The sequence below is a fragment of the Gekko japonicus genome, unplaced genomic scaffold (genome assembly GCF_001447785.1).
Source record: "Gekko japonicus isolate JY-2015 unplaced genomic scaffold, Gekko_japonicus_V1.1 scaffold6290, whole genome shotgun sequence".
Taxonomy (NCBI): domain Eukaryota; kingdom Metazoa; phylum Chordata; class Lepidosauria; order Squamata; family Gekkonidae; genus Gekko; species Gekko japonicus.
In genome coordinates, this window is record NW_015173318.1 from 12,854 (window position 1) to 32,247 (window position 19,394).

The 19,394-nt window shown below is 44.1% G+C and overlaps 1 protein-coding gene across 1 annotated transcript in view; it reads left to right on the forward strand.

Moving 5' to 3' along the window:
• Positions 1-13,771, forward strand: part of LOC107120209 (claudin-15-like) — a 24,061-nt gene extending 10,290 nt beyond the window's left edge. The window contains exons 2-5 of the mRNA XM_015422853.1: positions 6,586-6,750; positions 8,906-8,987; positions 11,574-11,684; positions 13,672-13,771. Of these exons, the coding sequence (XP_015278339.1) occupies positions 6,586-6,750; positions 8,906-8,987; positions 11,574-11,684; positions 13,672-13,771 (458 nt within the window). The remainder of the gene's footprint in view (positions 1-6,585; positions 6,751-8,905; positions 8,988-11,573; positions 11,685-13,671) is intronic.
• The last annotated feature ends 5,623 nt before the right edge of the window (positions 13,772-19,394 follow it).

The window sequence follows — 19,394 nt, forward strand, 5'->3', positions numbered from 1 at the left end:
TTGGATCAGGCCAATGGTCCATCCAGTCCAACACTCTGTGTCACACAGTGGCCAAAACCCAAGGTCCACCAGGAGGTCCACTAGCGGAGCCAGAACTCCAGAAGCCCTCCCACTCTTGCCCCCCCCCAAGCACCAAGAAGACAGAGCATCCCTGCCCCAGACAGAGTGTTCCATCTAGACCTTGTGGCTAAGAGCTACTGAGGGACCACTGCTCCATGTTTATTCAATCCCCTCTTGATTTGGTGCAGTGGTTAAGAGTGGCAGACTCTAACCCAGAGAACTGTGTTGGTGTCAACATGGCAAATGGGGTTCAATGTGGCCAAGTGCAAGGTGATGCACATTGGAGCCAAACATCCTAAATATAAATACACATTGATGGGGTCTGAACTGGCAGAGACTGAGCAAGAGAGAGATCTTGGAGTTGTAGTTAGGGTTCCCAAGTCAGAAACTTACCGGAGCGGGGGATTCCCGGCCGTCATCTGGAGCGTGTGCGCACTGCATCCACGTCACCCAGAAGTGACGCGGGTACGCCGGGCACGCTGGGGGCAGGGCCAGGACCATCCAAGGGAAAACCATAGAGTTTTCCCTCGGATGACCGTGGTCCCACCCCAGTGTGCCCGGCGTACCTGCGTCACTTCCGGGTGACATGCACGTGGGGGTGGAGTTCCCCCTGGGGCCCGATCTGCCGGCGGCGGGGAATGGGCCTCTGGGGTGGAGGTTTCCCCGCCCCCCGGGGGGACTTGGCAAGCCTAGTTGTAGTAGATAACTCACTGAAAATGCTGAGACAGTGTGTGACTGCAATATAAAAGGCCAATGCTATGCTGGGGGTTATTAGGAAGGGTATTGAAAACAGATCAGCCAGTATCATAATGTCCCTATATAAATCAATGATGTGACCTCATTTGGAATACTTTGTGCAGTTCTGGTCACCACACCTTTAAAAGGATATTATAGCTTTGGGAAAAGTGCAGAAAAGGGCAACTCGAATGATAAAAGGGTTGGAACACTTTCCCTATGAGGAAAGGTTAAAGCGCTTAGGGCTCTTTAGCTTGGAGAAAAGACGACTGAGGGGTGACATGATTGAGGTTTATAAGATTATGCATGGGATAGAGCAGGTAGAGAAAGAGGTACCTTTCTCCCTTTCTCACAATATAAGAACTCATGGGCACTCAATGAAATTGCTGAGCGGTCGGGTTAGAACGGATAAAAGGAAGTACTTCTTCACGCAAAGAGTGATTAACACATGGAATTCACTGCCACAGGAAGTGGTGGCGGCTACAAGCATGGACGGCTTCAAAAGGCAATTAGATAAGCATATGGAGCAGAGGTCCATCAGTGGCTATTAGCCACAAGGTATAGATAGGGGCTCTGGGGCAAGTGATGCTCTGTCTTCTTGGTGCTTGGGGGGGTCAACAGTGGGAAGGCTTCTAATGTCCTGGCCCCACTGGTGGACCTCCTGATGGCAGCTGGTATTTTTGGCCACTATGTGACAGAGTGTTGGACTGGATGGGCCTTTGGCCTGATCCAGCATTGGCATCTCTTATGTTCTTATGTTCTTATGATGTATGCAGCGGTGAATCCAGTGGACAATGTTACTTATTTTAAACATAAATTAAAAATAACTAATTGACTTAGCTGATGGGCAGCGAACCCTTCGCTTCTGCCTGCAGAGTGCCACTTATTCAAGGTCCTGCAGTGCTGTTTATTCGTTATTTTAAAATACTTATATCTCACCCATCTCCTCAGTCTTAAAATGGGTAACATTGCATTTCCAAGTTTCACGAACACAAAACATAAAAGTCCAATTAACAAGGTTCAAATTGCCCAGATTAAAATACGTGGTCTAAAAGCTACAACTTGCAGATTGAAGTCCATGGGTTTAGCAAGGTATAGCTCTCCTAGGATGGTACTTCAAATATTTGAGAATGAGAAAAAAGTTTGAGTCACAGTGTTAGACTGAGGATCTATCTAGGACTATCCTATCGGCACTCTCTGCTTGTTCAGGAATGGAGGGCTGTCTGGCCTTGCAGATCACACATTAGACACTTGGCAATCAGTTGCTGACTTTATTTGTTTCATTGCTTTCAAAGTAGTTTTTATTATACTTGAAGGAAATTATCAGCAGGGCATATGTCTGATAACAGGGGAAATCAAAGTTCTGTCATTGCACAAAAAACATTAGCACCCTGTACTTAAAGATATGCTAGCTGTGAGAGTGATGGTGACTTGCTTTGCACCAACATAGCTAGAAGTCACATGGCAACCTATCTGAGGTGTGGGGGGGGACAAGTCAGTCCAGGGTCAGCTCAACCACACAGCCATTGCATGCAGTCATTTGGGACAGGGTGTTTTTAGGGCTAAGATACAGTGTGGGTATGTGTGTGTACTGTAAAGTGGCCTGGAGAAGCATCCTGAGTGAACCAACCCTAGTGTGATGAAAGGAAACACGTGTGTAGTTGGTCTGGGTCCCCATTGGGGAGAAAAGCATGGTTTAAATAAATAAGCAAATAAATAAAATTAATGGCAGGCTTCCCTGTAACATCTCAGACAATGCTAAGATGTCATCTCTGGATCATATGTTGGCATGGCATGAGCAGTTGTGGTGAGCAGAAAAAGAGAGAAAGTGCTTCAGCATCACCTGTGATGTCACAGGGCATGGGGGGGGGGAACGCGTCTCATTTGCTGGGGACAGCAAAAATCATTGGTCTTTCCTGAATGTATCCTGCTATCTTGCCCGTCCATTGCCATTTTGTTAGATGAAGGTTGCTGGTGTTCAAAGAAGACAGGACACAGGTCTGTAGAAAGCTGACTGACCCAGCCAGACTGGGCAACATTTATATAGAGGAAAACTCACTCCTTTCTCCCTCCTTCCTTTCTTACATATCGAAAGTTACACAAGTCACCCCATATTATGATGTTCTACTATATTCAGGAATGTGTTGTCTGCAGACAGCCTCTCTATTATCTTTCCCGTCTTTCTGCCAAGGCCAAGTGACTTCATCATTAGGCAGTACCTCATGCTCTCAGCACACACACATACTCGGGTTCCCAATCTCTAGTCAGGAGAACAGTGATTCCCGGGCTTACCACGCAGAAGACACTGTTCCTTCAGTTAGAAATGTTTAGTACTGCACAGCAACTTACACTAACACAGCTGATTCCATGAAATCTGAAAGAACTTTATTATGATGTATAGGAGAGTTGAGGCCATTGTTGCTCCTTGGTGCCTCCTTCATAGCCCTTTCTGCTGATTTTTGTGTCGCACAATAGCATTATGTGACACTGGTATGCCACAGCTGTTGTTGGGTGTTGGTGCAGTAACAAGGACTGAAATCGCATGTGTACTATAAACAGTGCAGGAAGATTGAGATACAATTGTAAATCCATCCTCCTGTCAAATGATTCAGAAATCCATTGCAAATTGCTTGTCTATTTATCACACATGCACACCAAACAACAAGCTATAGGCTTCTGTGGCAGCAGAACAATTTGTGTCTGTTTGCATCACTGGTGCAATGCCACAGCTATGAGAATCAATGGACAGGAGGCAGGGTTGCTGAAAGTCACCATGGTCCACAGACAAAAAATCCTTTTGGGTTACTCCTTACACTACCCAGACCCAAACCAAACATCATATGAAACAAATCTCATTACCTGCTGCTCAGTTATATGTGGCTCAGGAGTGACCCAGACCCCCAGAATTTTGTTTTTACGTAACTCCTCCCTTCAGCAGTCCTGGCATGTGTGGGCCCTTACCTCTTTCCACACCCATTAATTCTTCTCCCAACTCTTCCTTCCCACCCAGTTTTCTCCCTATTTCCTCCAGTCAGCTACAAGACTCCAAGCAAACCTGTAAACACCTGGGAGGAGGGCTGTGGAGAAGAACAGAAACAGAGGAGACATAATCCCCATGCACCCTTGTTTAAATGCTACCTGCCCTCTTTTTACTATTGATGTATTCCAAAATTATAGCAAAACATAATATTTATCAATAAGAAATAAATGAAAAACAATACCTCCGTCTGATATTTTTTTTCTGATTTATTAAGGACAGGAACAGCATATTTGCCATGAGGGGTTTGGTTCAAAGCATGGAAGTGACCTTGCTCCCTCTCTCTTTTGGCCCTGATGTTGTCACTGAGGCTTGCCTTGGGTTGAGGAATGAACGCCACATTCATCCCTTGAGTCCTTTTCCCCCCCCCCCCCAAGGGTTCAGGCTGAAATGCACTGAGCTCCCCATTCTCCCCACTCCTTTGAGCACTGACCCCATAGCAGGGGTGTTCTTGCTTGCTTCCCTTCAGCCACTGGCACTTTGATCCCTGGTGGCTGAGGACTGCACACCACTCTCTGCTGCTGGGCATATACAGTTCTTGCCCTCGGGCCATGTGGGAAGTTTTGTGGACCTCCTGCTATTTATTTATTTATTTGCCAAATATCAGTGGTCTCAACCATGAATAGAGCTCTGCACTAGCTTACCATCCTTGTTGTCATTCATGTCCACGTGTTCAGACAATTACCTAAACAATTTAATTTTCATTGAATAAAATTCTCCAAAGCTGTGATTTAGACTGAAGAATGGGCTCAATCTAAAGAATCTATGTAGCAGATAAGAAAAAAATAAATAAGGAAATATAGTGCCCAAAGCTGAAGTTTCTGTTCCCATTCTGTGTCTGTTGCACTCTGTCCAGATATGAATAGTTAGAGTACAGCCCAAAAGCAGAATGTTGATTCAGTTTCCATGGGAGAGCTAAGCTTGTGCTCTCTCCAGCTGAAACCAATGGAATATAAAATGTTAATTTAAAATGTTTTGTGTACCTGTGGACTACCTTTTTTATTTTTGAAAGTTATGAACTACCTAGCCGAGCACACAGAATCATGGGCTTATTAAAGTGGATGATGTGCATATGTGTAAAGTGCTGTAAACTTGCAGACAACTTATGACAGCTCCGTAGGGTTTTCAAGGCACAAGACTAACAGAAGTGGTTTGCCATTGCCTTCCTCTGCTTACTGACCCTAGAGTTCCTTGGTGGTCTCCCATACAAGTACCAGCCAGGGCAGCCCCAGGCCCATAGCTACAGTGGGGCATCTCAGGGCCCAGCCCCCCGACTCACTCCCAAGGTCCCCCCCAACTTCCCATCCAATCCAGGCCCCCCAACTTCCAATTTTTTAATTTTTTCTTTGGGTCCCTCTTGGGGGGGGGGGGTGTCTGTGCAGGGTGCCCCCTGACTTATTTAAAGGCTCCCCGAATTAAAAAATCCTGGCTACGGGCCTGGGCAGACCCTGCTTAGCTTCTGAGTTCTGACAAAATTAAGCCAGCTTGACCCATCCAGGTCAGGAGGAAAGTAGATGGAAATGCTAGATAATATCTCATAATTCAGCTGCTTAACAGAAGGTATTATATAAACATAAAAATCATGCGGCTAGCATTGATTTCTTCATCACCTGTACTTGCAACTTGCCACGTGCTACAACTACTATGAGCTGGTAAATTGGTTTAATAAATGACTCATTGAATCAATACAGACTGGGAGATGGCTTCTCAAGCATTTCCCACTTCCCCCATCCCATGAAGGCCTTTGCACTTCCGGTCCCCCTACTCACTAAAGGCTCAAATATATGGTGATGTCATTAGTAGCTCTGTGTCTCTGTGATAAGTGATGCTGAAGGAAGGGGCAATTTACCCCAATTGAACTAATTCAGGTGTAAATGCTTGAAGCTGGACAGAGTCAAAATATGAGATTTTGCAAGGGGCAGTGAGTGAAATCATTGAATTGAGGAAAGGAAAGACAGCTTCAAAAATTAAACTAAAGTAACAACATGGCCACCAAATGATGGGAACATAAGAACATAAGAGCAGCCAATGTTGGATCAGGCCAATGGCCCATCCAGTCCAACATTCTGTCACACAGTGGCCAATAATACCAGGTGCCATCAGGAGGTCCATCAGTGGGGCCAGGACACTAGAATGCATATGGAGTATTTACACTGGTTGTTGCTCACCTCTGTATGCCCACATTAGTTTTTGCACCTTTACTTCCAGGCCTGTTAAGAATTACACTTTTTGATCATTAGCGTGAGCAGTGTTGGTTGTCAGACATGCAAACAGATATGAGATGACAGTGGGCATTGACATAATGGCAACTGGCTGCTTAAAGGTACCAAAAGGTCTATAAAGCCAGGGCAATCAGTGAGATTATTGTACATAGGAGAATGGGGCACAGGGAGGCCGTCCTCTACATGAATTTAGAATCTCTGCTTTTCCCTCTCAGTCTTCATCTCCCATCCAAAAAAAAAAAGGTTCAGGAGGAGAGAAATTAAATTCAGATATACTGAAATGCAAAGAAATTTTCATAGAGTGTGTAAAATATTCCTAAGTAGTTTTCCAAAGTAATTGGGGTCGGTTACCTACATACTTCCAGCAACTGGGTCCCAGAAGCTGCCTTCACTTATTCAGATATCCAAATAACATACAGCTTTTGTTGTTGATTCTGATCATTGATTTGATCAATGCTTTATTATAAATTATGATATTGCTTAGTTTTTTGTTACACAACCTGATTTTTGTCAATTTTCCTTTCGTTGCAGCTTATATTCAAGCATGCCGAGCCCTGATGGTCACTTCCCTTGTCTTGGGTCTGCTTGGTACTCTGGTGACAGTGTTTGGTTTAGAGTGCACTCAACTCGGGAGCACTACTAAATACACAAAAGCAAAGATTGCCACGATAGGAGGAATAGTGTTCATTTTGTCAGGTGATAAATCTGTAGAATCTTTAACAAGAGTGCAAATAATGGGATCCTGGGGATGGAAGGGACGGGAGAGCCATCTAGTCCTCACTCTTGCTGTGAGGGAGCAACACATTCATCTACCAGCTTCTCACAAATCAACTGACTCAATCCAGACCATCGTGTGACCCAAGCAGTCTCCCAGAGAGGATGGTTTCATAGCGTAGACCACTAGATGACTCAAACTCGGTCGGTTCCACACTGGGCAACTGTGTCATGATTACCACTGATTATTAACATACTTACTATGGATGTTTCACACCATGCCACAAACAATCCAGTGTTTTCCCATTCTTTCAGAGTTGCGTTCCTACTTTCTCTTGTTCATTTTTGTAATGTATTTCTAGTTGAGTGGAATAGAAGCTCAGTCTTAGTCATCTGGATGGTCTGTCTGCCCGTAGCCATGGTGGGGCTATTGGTGGCTCCACCCCCTTCCTTAAAGGCCCCCTGTCTCTTAAAGCCCCCCACACTTCTTCCCAATCTCTGGGCCACATAAAATCTACATTGTCCATGGTGTCAGAAGGGTGGCCGAAAAGAGATAAGTAATTAGATGGGGGAGGGGGGTTTAAAACTGAGCTATCAGTCCTGGATTATATAGGCTTTGTTTTCTCCATCATCCCCCAGCCCTGGCAATGTGTGGTGGCTGAGGTCTTGCCACCTACAGTCACTCACATTTCTTTATTTTTAGGGGATTTAAAACCCCACTCACCTATTTTTAAAGTTTTCAGATTTTTCAGATTTCTTCAGTTTGTGGAAAAATATCCCCAGAAAGTATTATATAACTTTTCCTATTAGTGTTATAAACTACCTATGCAAATGGGATTTCCAAAATGCCATTTCCTTTTTCCTGGCTCCTCTTCTGTGACTATTTTACCCTGTTAGCTGGCCATCTGCTGTAACACTGAAGAGACTTGGAAGACAGACCATAGTTAATGTGGGTTTGTCATTCACCTTCAACTTTCCTTGATAAGGAGAGGGTCCAGTGTAACTGGGTGAGGTTGCCTTTGTCAGGAATCACAAAGAAAAGTGTTTGCCTTTAGTCAGGTAAAGCTTTGGATGTTTGCAATTTTAAACTGTAGTTACACTTCTTTGAGGGGTGAGCAGTTCCAATGGTCAGCTCTTGCTCAGGCTGCTTCCCTTGGAGGAGAGTGCAATGGGAACTTATGGTCTTTTTTGAAATGCTGGCTTTATCAACAGATACACAGATATGTAGATAACAGGTGAAGCACTGAGGCACTCCTACAGGATAGCAAATCTGCTACCCTACCTCAAATCCAAGGAACAACAAGAGGGAGAGGGAGGGGAACTTCACAGTGCTTCAGCCCACTCCAGCGGTGGCTGTCTGCCCCTCCCTAAAGTGCTGTGTTTTCTGTTCACAAACATCTGCCTCCACCCTTCAGCTGGCGGGGGAGAGTCTCTTCCAACCCTGATGGGCTTTAAAGCAAACCATTTCCTGGCAATTAAACCAATTGAACAAACAGCTCTTGCAGCTAAGACATTGTAACATCCTCCTTGCCCTGTATGATATTTACAGTGCAATCCTACACAGGGTTACACCTCCTAAGTCTATTGAAGTCACTGGTCTTGGAAGCTTGTAAATCTGCACTTTAAGCCTCTGTAATCGTAGACCAATCTTGTTATCATATTATTACGTATGGCAATAAATAGCTGGAATTGTGAAAAGTACCACTTAGAGTGGTAGTTTATTTTAATTTATTGGTGTTCCATTTTTCTGATTAGATCTTGTTTTGTTTTTCATATTATTTATTTACTGGACCTCCCTGCATCAAGAAGCCTTGTCAAAAACTTTACTTTTCATATAATATAGAAGAAATCAGTAGTCCTTTGAATGTATGCTACTAACTTATATTGATTCTGAATCAGTGGCTAAATCTGACTGGCTATATCTCGCTGGAGTCTGAGGCAGAACCCGATAACAGCTGCCAAAAAGCTTTTAAACTGGAAACACTGGATATTGAATCTAGTCCATTCTGCCCACAATAATGTCTGTGCTCTGCCACCCAGCCACAGCCTTGTACTCAAACAGATGTGCATTGAAATGTTAGCTTTATTTGTTGCTTCTGTACCCTCAGGAACATAAAAACTGTATTTTTTTCTCCAGGTCTTTCATCGATGGTGGCTATTTCTTGGTATGCATCGAGAATCACGGCTCAGTTTTTTGATTCATTATATGCTGGAACTAAGTAAGTTAATGGGTCTCCTTGTATTATTAGCTCAACTCAGTCATTACAATACATGGACATTGTTTAAGTGATGCCAGAATGTGTAGCAGCTAAATGTTGTGTGATCTAAAGACATTAATTAACATTGGCATATTATCAATTACATAGTGATTGTCTGAAACAAATATTTGGCTCCTCATTTTCTATACCTCCTGGCCACATTTGAAACAGTATGTGAACTCAAGGCTCCATGCACGTCTTCTGGTCCCATTCTGGATAGTTTTGACCCGCTCAGCCTAGAGGAAGTCGACAGATTGGTCTCAACGGTGCGTCCAACCACTTACAGCCTTGATCTGTGCCCCTCTTGGCTAATTAGAGCAGGCTGGGAGGGGTTTCGAGGTTCCCTTTGGGATATTGTCAACAGGTCCCTCTCCAAGGGCCTATTCCCAGGGGCTCTCAAGGAAGTGACGTTCTGCCCCCTCCTAAAAAAAAAAATCTTTGGATCTGGCCAAATTGGCCAACTATCGGCTGGTTTCCAATTTGCCCTCTTTGGGCAAACTAATAGAGAGGGCGGTGGCAATACAGTTGCAGGCCTTCCTGGATGACACTTCCAAGCTGGACCCATTTCAGTCTGGCTTCTGCCCGGGCCACGGGACTAAGACAGCACTGGTCGCCCTCACAGATGATCTCCAAAGGCACCTGGATCGGGGCGGTGCTCCTGTTGTTAGAACTGTCGGCGTCATTCGACATGGTCGATCACCAGTTGCTCGCCCACCGTTTCACTGACGTGGGGATTCGGGGGCTCGCCCTGCAATGGCTAGTCTCCTTTCTCCAAGGTCGGGGACAAAAGGTGGCACTCGGGGAGGAGCTGTCCCAAAGACACCCACTAGTCTGTGGGGTGCCCCAAGAGGCAGTTCTCTCCCCGGTGTTATTTAACATCTATATGCGCCCCCTTGCCCATATTGCCCAGAGATATGGGCTAGGGTGTCATCAATATGCGGATGACACCCAGCTCTATCTGTTGCTAGGTGGTCAGTCTGGCTTTACCCTGGAAGATCTGGACTGAGCGTTGCGGGACATAGCGGGCTGGCTTAGGCTGAGCCGACTGAAATTGAATCCGATGAAGATGGAGGTCCTATGCCTGAATCGGAGCGGCTCGGGGTTAGGGGTCCCTCTTCCAGCCTTTGGTGGGGCGCCATTGGTGCCAGTGCCGAGGGTCAGGAGCTTGGAGTGCTCCTGGATGCTTCCCTGGCAATGGAGGCCCAGGTAGCAGCCACTGCCAAGGCAGCCTTTTACCACCTTCGGCTGATTAGGCAGTTGGTCCCCTTCCTTGAACACAATGATCTGGCATCAGTGATCCATGCTATGGTCACCTCGAGGTTGGACTACTGTAATGCTCTCTATATGGGGCTGCCCTTGGGGCAACTCCGGAAGCTGCAGCTACTGCAGAATGCTGCAGCCAGGTTGTTGATGGGTCTCCCCATGAGGGACCACATCCAACCTGTGCTGAAGTCGCTGCACTGGCTGCCAATAGCATTCCGAATACGCTTCAAGGTGCTGGTTTTGACCTTTAAAGCCCTTAATGGTCTGGGGCCTGTCTTCCTGAGGGACTGCCTTTCCCCGTATGTTCCCCCGAGAGCACTGAGATCCGGGACACAAAACCGCCTTGTCCCTCCTGGTCCTAGGGATGCTAAGTTAACAGAAACAAGAACCAGGGCGTTCTCCCTAGCTGCACCGACGCTATGGAGCGAGCTCCCAACTGAAATTCGAGCTCTGCGGGATCTTCAACAATTCTGTAGAGTGGTGAAGACCGAGCTATTCCGAAGCGTTCTAATAGCCCTGGCCACACTGGCCGTTCCACATAAGCACTAGCACTTTATACGGATGGCCGCCAAATCTCAAAAGGTTGTATTTACTGTAATGTTTTATGGTTTTATGGTATGGTATTGTATTAGTTGTGATAACTGGTTTTAACTGTATACTGGTATTAATTATTTGTGAGCCGCCCTGAGCCGCCTTGGCGGGAGGGCAGGGTAAAAGTTTGATAAATAAATAAATATAAATAAATAAATATACTTCAATTCCCTTAACAAAGATTAACAACCTACGAGGTGACATTAGCATGCATTATTGCTTGAATAACAGTTTACTGTTTACCCATTTCTGGATTCTGTCTAGTTTTCACACTCCAGCAGGATCAAGAGACAAATAGCTCTCCCTTCATTGTTTGATATCACTTGTAAAAGACAGATTGTGGGATAAAAGTTTAGGGCAGTATAGTCTCCTAGTTTGACCCCACCATCCCTATCACAGTCCATTATCCAGACCTCTTCTATAGGTTAAGCCTGCCCCACCCCTCTCTCTCTCACACACACAGAGCGGCAATAGTCTCCTCTTCTGGCCCTCCCCTACCCCTTTCTTCACTCCATCCTTGTCCTAGTGACAGTCATATACTGGAGAAATCATCAGAACAATGTTCAAGTCCAGTGGCACCTTTAGGACCAACAAAGTTTAATTCTGGGTATAAGCTTTCATGTGCATGCACCCGGCTTCAGATTGTCTTTGATTTCATTGAGTGCTGCTTCTATAGAATCTTCTTCATTCCAGATATGAACTAGGAGTCGCATTGTACATAGGCTGGGCTGGCTCCCTGCTCTCTATGCTAGGTGGGATGCTCCTGACATTCTCATGCAAAGGAAGCAAAAGACAGAAACAGAGGTATGTAAACTGTTCATACTGAAGAACAAAACTTGTGAATGAAATGAACAGTTCCCATTGGTTCAGATAGCATTTTAAGGGACTGCTTTTTTTCTCCTGAACTTCTGCTATATTGCCAGTGATGAACTCCATGTAACTCCTTTGTGCTGCTGTTCAAACTTTTAATCACATTTGATTTAACACATCAAATAAAATAATATAAAATATATTAAATACTGGAATATAAGAGATTTTCTTCTGAGAAAGCATGGTTATTGTGGGCTGTAAAAGGCCTTGACCTGGGCCTTGGACAAGAGTGTCTTCCAACAGGTCACTCTTGTTACTTCCACTCTAGATAAGTTTTGGGCTGTTTTCAGACACACACAGGAATAAATCCTGGCTTACTGCTGAGCGCCAACTAGATAAGATGTGGTTTTCAAAGGGAAATAGTGGTTGTATGGGGCCCCAATTAGAAACAGGGTAGCAGTGCATGGGAGAAAGATTTAACCCTGGCCCCTGTATGGTTTCACTGACTGAAACAAGCCCCCTGGGTTGCAATAAAACAACTTCCCCCTTTCATATTTTATAGCAGCATGTGTGGTTGGTGAGTGTCATTTTCAATTTGTAAGACCAGGTGGGAGGGAGAGAACCCCCAAACCACAGCTCTGATTTCCCTTTTAAAATACTCTGAAATCTCTTTAAAAATACTGTGAAGATACATTCATGGACGCCTCAGCATTTCCTTTAGTTTGACCCTGAGTCTGACTGTGCACTTGTTAGGGAACTACAGACAGTCCTCTCTCATTGCAGGATATACTTGTATGACAGCTGCTTTCAAACACCTATTGGTCACACTTTACATTTTTCAGTGTACACTTTATTGTACACCTAGAAATGTGTTTGCCCAGAACCAATGTACAAGAAGCAGGTGGAACTGAATGGTGTAGAGCTCTTTCCAAAAAAGGTAATGTTCTGCCTGTCCACACATTTGGCAGAGAAAGGTAATTGGGAGAGATAAAGAACTACATCCCGTTCCCTTCCTGAGTGGTGATATTTTAACTTTAGTTGGAACAGATCCAGTGAGTAGAATAAGGGCTGATGCACATGTTACAGAGGCCTCATGTCTCCCACAGGTACTGTTGTCAGACATGCTCTAGGTGTTCTGTGCTCGAAACTTCATTCCCAGGCACGTGTGTGGGAGCTGCTATTTGCCCCATTATGGGAAACTTGTGTGTAGCCTATAAACTCACATGTAACCAATGCTCCCTCTATGCTGTGGAGTCTTGTGAGCAAAAATTCTACTTTGTGAGCTACTGGCATTGCAGTTGTGAGCGAGCGATTTGGCTACTGGATACATTAGTTTGCTCTGGAGCCATCCTTCCTGAGCGAAGACAAAAATGTGTGAACCGGAGGCTTCTCTATTAGTGTGAGCTAGCTCACACTATCTCAGCTTAGAAGGAACACTGCATGTCACCCATCAGTAGATGTTTCTTCAGCGGGGCAAATAATGACTCCCTGGGGCTGTTTCAGAACTGAATAATGGTATGGAGGGGACACTTAAGCCTTTTCCTATATGCTGTGGTTCTGATCCGAATCAGGCCCATGTACACCTGGGAATTATTCTGAACTCCCTGAGCATGTCTGCCAGTGGAACCTGTAGCCGACATGTGGGGGACACAAGTTGTTGAATGAATACCGGAAATGTATAGGGCCTGTTTGTGTATGTGGCTATTGATCTGCCTAGAGAACACATGCAGAAACATGTTTCCACGTACATTATGCCTGTAGCTAGATCAGGATATTAATATTTGTGGTGGCACTCATGGTGATCAACTTTGAGCTCCCATTGTCCAAAAGGAAGCCTGTCCCATTACTTTCTTATTGATCTCTATTAGATAAAAAGTATTACATCACATTTGTGTTTTCTCAGAGCTATATAGATCAGTTATGTATGTCACAAGTACCAGAGAGAATGTTACCAAACATGTATGCCTCTTTTTAATTACAGAAACTACCATTATGATCCTGCTGCTACCCAGAGAGCTACTGAACCATGTATTTACAACAAAATGTCGGAGACAGTCACATCTGCCAAAGATTATGTTTAGATTTCTAATATTTTTTGTTTTCTAAATGTTTCATTTTGGGCATCGAATTTTCTTATTGGTACTAAGTGTTATATATGTGTGTAGAATTTCCTTCTGGGGACTGGTTAAAGTTCAGTGTCATAGGAAGTTGAAGTATGAGAACATATCTAGGGGGGAAATGAAGTTATCGTATTGTATATCCCAAGACCCAAAGAGTTTGCTTAGATAAATGTGTTGCTTCTTATTGTACTGCAGCAGTGTAAGTTTATAAATATTTCTGAAATAAAACTGCTTTGGACTATGGGTTAATAAGAACAAACTGACTATAAATGCTAACTAATCTTGGACTTTTAGTCCAATGGTAAAATAGTTGCATTTATGTAGTCCTTTAGAGGGTTAAAAGCACTTCATGCAGAGATTAGTCACAGCCAACAAAGAAGATTGGATTGATACCCCGCCCTTCACTTGGAATCTCAGAGCAGCTTACAATCTCCTTTCCCTTCCTTTCCCCACAACAGACACCCTGTGAGGTAGGTGGGGCTGAGAGAGCTCTTTGAGAACTACTTTTGAGAAAACAGCTCTGAGAGAACTGTGACTGACCCAAGGTCACTCAAACAGCTGCATGTGGTTTGTCCCTGATGGGGACAAAGCTTGTTGCTGAGCGTGTATGCTTTCATTCCTCCTTTGCGCATGGCATTTCATTGAAGGCTTCTGGATTTGTGAAACCTTAAATCAAGCCCCAGTTCATCATGACATCTGGATGCAGGCACCTAGCAAATTCAGAATTGGGGGAAGAGAGAAACTTCAGTTTGTCTGGATGGCTACATTTGGATACCAGCAAGTTGGGGCTTGATTCGGGGCTTTCTAAGCCATGAAGCTTCCAGTTGTTCTGTGTGTGCAAGGGGAAAGAGGAGAAGCAAAAGAAGTGCACAAGTTTCGCTTTTGCCTAGATTGAACAGACCTCTTTTGTGTGTGTGTGTGTGAGAGAGAGAGAGATGCCTGAAAATGCAGCAACAGACCTGTCAGTTAGGCCAGTATTATCCCTATATTGCAAATGGGAAGCTACAGCCAAGAAAGTAACAGAGCAATCCTAAACAGAGTAACATCCTTCTATGTCCATTGAATCAGTGGGATTAGATATAATTCTGTTTAGGGTTACACTGTAAATTGCTTCATGCTCTCTGATGAGTTTGCGGCAGAGATGAAATTTGAACTAGGGCCTTTCTGGCTCATAGCTCTTAGTAACTATACTACATGACTTAATGGGCAATGATATTAAGAGGCATCTTGTGCAGAATCTTTGTTACATGTTATGTTTCTGTCTGCTGCTTATTAAGCTATACCGTAGAGTGCCAAATATGTGTATGCATGTGTGAATACACATTCATATGTATGCATGCATAAACACAGCGTGGTTGTAATTTCTCACCCAAGCTCATCTTTTCACTGCTAAACATCCTGGCCCATAACTCCAAGGTCTTATGGATAAATTACATGTTACACTCAAATTTATGTGAGGAAGCCCTGATATCTGTTTTTCCCCCCAATGAAAAGCAGCTCTGGGACAGTAATTTTACATGTGGAAACAATTGGGGGCAGAGAATGTGAAGCAGAAACATGGCCAGCAGGGGATGAAAAGAGATTTGCAAAAGTTGTGGGCACTCCCATGTCTAAGGAGGACAGCTACGCAAATCCATGTGAACATAATAATCTGGTCCAGAAAAAAACACTGGAGTCATAGTTTTTTCCTTGAGTTTATTGCTACCCTAGCCATTCTGAGTACAGATGTAAACTGCAAAAAGAATATATTGTTGTTTTAGACAAAGATCCCATATTCTCTTCCTTGTATATTTTAGCAAATATAGTTTTCAGACATTAAGATGTTCTGCATTCTGTAGTTCTTCACTATCTAGATTTTTACAACATGCTGTTGTTACATGATTCATCTAAGAGTAGATGCATATGGACTTATTGTCATGATAATATCTATGCATGTTTGTAACCTATTCAGAATGTACAATATTGTCAGTGAAATAAAACATACATAGCGGTGTTTCATTAGCGCATTTAATAAATTTCAGCCTTCTTGTCCACAATAGATTAAAGGCCCCACTCTATGGGTGCCAGCTCTGGGCTGGGGAATATCTGGAGATTTTGGAGGTGGATCCTGAGGAGGGCAGGGTCTGTGGAGGAGAGGGGCTTAAGTGGGGTATAATTCCATAGAGTCCATCTTCCAAAGCAGCCATTTCTTCCAGATGAACTGATCTCTGTCACCTGGAAATCAGTTGTAATAGCAGCACACCTCCAGCCACTACCTGGAGGTTGGCAACCCTACCCCACTGTCACATTTCTCTTCCTCCCCCCCCCCGCAAGATAGAAGACCAGCTGTCCACAGACTTTCACTTTGTTCAAGGAAAGAAGTGTGATGGTTTTGTCACATATCTGAGACATTTTTCCTTGTATCTTCATATTTTATCCTAAAAACAAACGTTTTTCAGCATCAGGATAACTTGTGCAGATCGGAACACCATTTCCTAGATGAGGTAAATTATATGGTCTACTGCTGATACGGTCTTTCTGGGCTTTTTTGGCACACATACCATTTCAAAGCATGCTCCCATATGAATCAACAGTATATTTATTGTACAGTTTCTTTTTGAGAAGGAGTGACCTGACCCTGCATATGTAAATGTTCTTCATATTTTTGTAACTGAGACCAAAATCCTGCATTGGGCTCTGCTACTGGCCTGGCGGTCTTCACAGTCTATAAGAGGGAAAAGAAACACACAGCATCATACAGAAGGCAGTCACAAATCTGTCAGTTTACGTCCTCTCTTCCTAATGCTTTGCTAGCTTGCCTCTAAAGAGTAGGCTCGAATCTGTGAAACTCGATGTAAGAATAAATGTTGTTGGTCTTTAAAGTGCCATTAGACCCCTGTTTATTTCTACACTGAAAGCTGATACATAGCAGTAAATGTGAATACAGATTATAAAAAGAAAACAGCTGCATATATGAAATCAGATGGGACAAAAGATACGAAGAGAGTTTCCCAAAGAGAAAACATGAAAAATTAATTGGGTTAATTTATTTTAAGAAGACTACAGGTTTTCATGGACAGTGGGTTTATGGTGACCAGATGTAGAAGAGGAAATTGTTCTTAAGCCTTTACTAATGTGACTATTTAGCAGTCCTGCAGTGAGACTCTGGTGCTCTATACCTTCACAGAGATTATTTCAGGAATCTTTACCATTGCCCTGTAAAATAGGTCAGATTTGTTATCCCCAACCCCGGCATACCACAGGTTTGGGGCTGAGAAAGCAATATCTTGATTCAGACTAGAAGAAGAGATTGGATTTATACCCCGCCCTTCACTACCCAAAGGAGTCTCAGGCTGTGATCACACTGGCAGCTTGGCACGATATGGGGCCGCCTCTAATGGAACCAGGTTAAAGTATAGTGGGCTATATCAGCCACACAGCTCACCCTGCTGTGGGTTATCCATGGAGACATTCCGTGGTAAAGCATCCACATTATTGTGGCACCTCAGCCATGAAGCGAACTCCAAAAAAATATATTCAAAAACCATGTGTGTGCATAGTGCATGTGCACATAGACAATTCTTTTAAAAAACCGCCTCCGTAGTGGCAGAATGGATCTGTGGGTTCACACTGCCAAATCCATTCTGTGTGCGCTCCCCTGTGTTCAGACATCTGACCATGTGCAATGAATGCGCAGGGAAACAAAAACACCACTTCAAACGTGGTGGCTTTTTAACCCGGCTCCAAGTTGTCCTCTGACAGGGTGAGTACGCCTGGGGAACGCCTGACAGATGTGGCTGTGTGATCGTGCCCGTTTAACCCGTTTGTAAAATGTGCCTATATCGGGCCAAATTGCCAGTCTGAACACAACCTCAGAGCGGCTTACAAACTCCTTTCCCTTCCCCTCCCCACAACGGACACCCTGTGAGGTAGGTGGGGCTGAGAGAGCTCTGACAGAAACTGCTCTTTTTCAAGGACAGCTGTGCCAGAACTATGGCTTGCCCAAGGTCATCCAACAGGTGCAAGTGGAGGAGTGGGGAATCTAACCCGGTTCTCCCAGATTAGAGTCTGCGCACTTAACCACTACACCAAACTGACTACTTGGTGAATTTGTGCCAGCTCTGTTACTGGCAGGTATAGAAATAAGAAATGCTTCAGTTGATGAAATCCTTTCTTCTATGTGACTCATAAGGCAGAGGAGCCCTCTCCTCCTTTCCAGTAGAGTGATAACGCAACCCTGAACAGGTGTACACCCTTCTAAACCCATTGACTTCAATGGATATAGAAGAGGGTAATTCTGTTTAGGATTGTTCTAGTAGAGTCAAATTCTATATTTTGCCAGTGGAAGGTATTAGCAGAGCCTGACCTCCCTCATCTTCCCCTTCCCCCAGCAGCTGCCTGAAAGTCAGCAAAAAGGTGATGCTACAAACTGGAGGACTCCTGGGGACTAAAAGTCATGCCAGATGAGCAGCTGCTGAGGAGGAGGAATCAGTTGAAATTGCTAATCCTGACTTTTGCTTCAGTGAAGCCTCTGACACCAGTAGGAAATATGCTGGTAGAAAGGAGGCATAATATTTTAACCAAGTACTGCCAAGAGGAAATATCTATTAAAACCGGAAAGGACAGGTACTCCATTTATGTCATTATGTATGCACACATACAAAAGCAAGTAGGCAGTTTGCCATAGGCAGTACTCCAGTTTTAAACACATTTATTACTTGGAAGTAGTTTGCATTGATTTGCTTGAACATGCATCCAGATGTTGGAGAGGAAGAATGCCTTCCATTGTCCATCTGGCAAAATAAATCTACAGTATGTCAATATGCATGATCTCTATTGAGAAGGACTGTTTAGAAACTACTCAACAGAAAGCTATAATAACCAATGAAGAACAACAAAACATTTTTAGGAGTGCTGAAACTGCTTTGATGAGACATGACTCCCAGTGGTATACACACACATTTCTTTTGCCTATGATCATATAAATTTTTGAATTTCCAAAAACTGTTTAGCAGAGGCAAAAGTCAGATGAGTGTACACACTTCCCAGCACTTTTCAGATTCATTCAAATGGCCTTAAGATAGTTATCTTCAGCCAGCATCCATTTTACCCATCCTTTGTCTGAGCTCAGGGGCTGTATGCAAAGAACTCCGTTCCCCCATTTTATCCCCATAACAGCCCTGTGAGGTATACCAAGGTGAAAGAAAGTGACAGGCAACCTAGTTAGTTAAAGGACTGAGTAGGGATTTGACAGTTACACAACACTGAATCCCAATCTATAAAGGACAGTTAGATTTGAGTCCAATAGCACCTTAGAGAACAATAAGAGTTTTGGGGCTTTCAAGAGTCAAAGCTCCCTTAAAGGTAAAGGTTTCCTTGCTTGAAAGCCAGTCGAATCCGACTCTAGGGTTGCGGTGCTCATCTCCGTTTCAAAGCCGAAGAGCCAGCGCTGTCCGAAGATGTTTCCGTGGTCATGTGGCCGGCATGACTAAACACCAAGGCACACGGAACGCAGAGAGGTATAAACTTTTGAAAGTCAAAGCTCTCTCGGTCAAATAAAGGGAGCTTTACTCTCGAGAAGGGATGTACTAAAAGGAAGGACAGG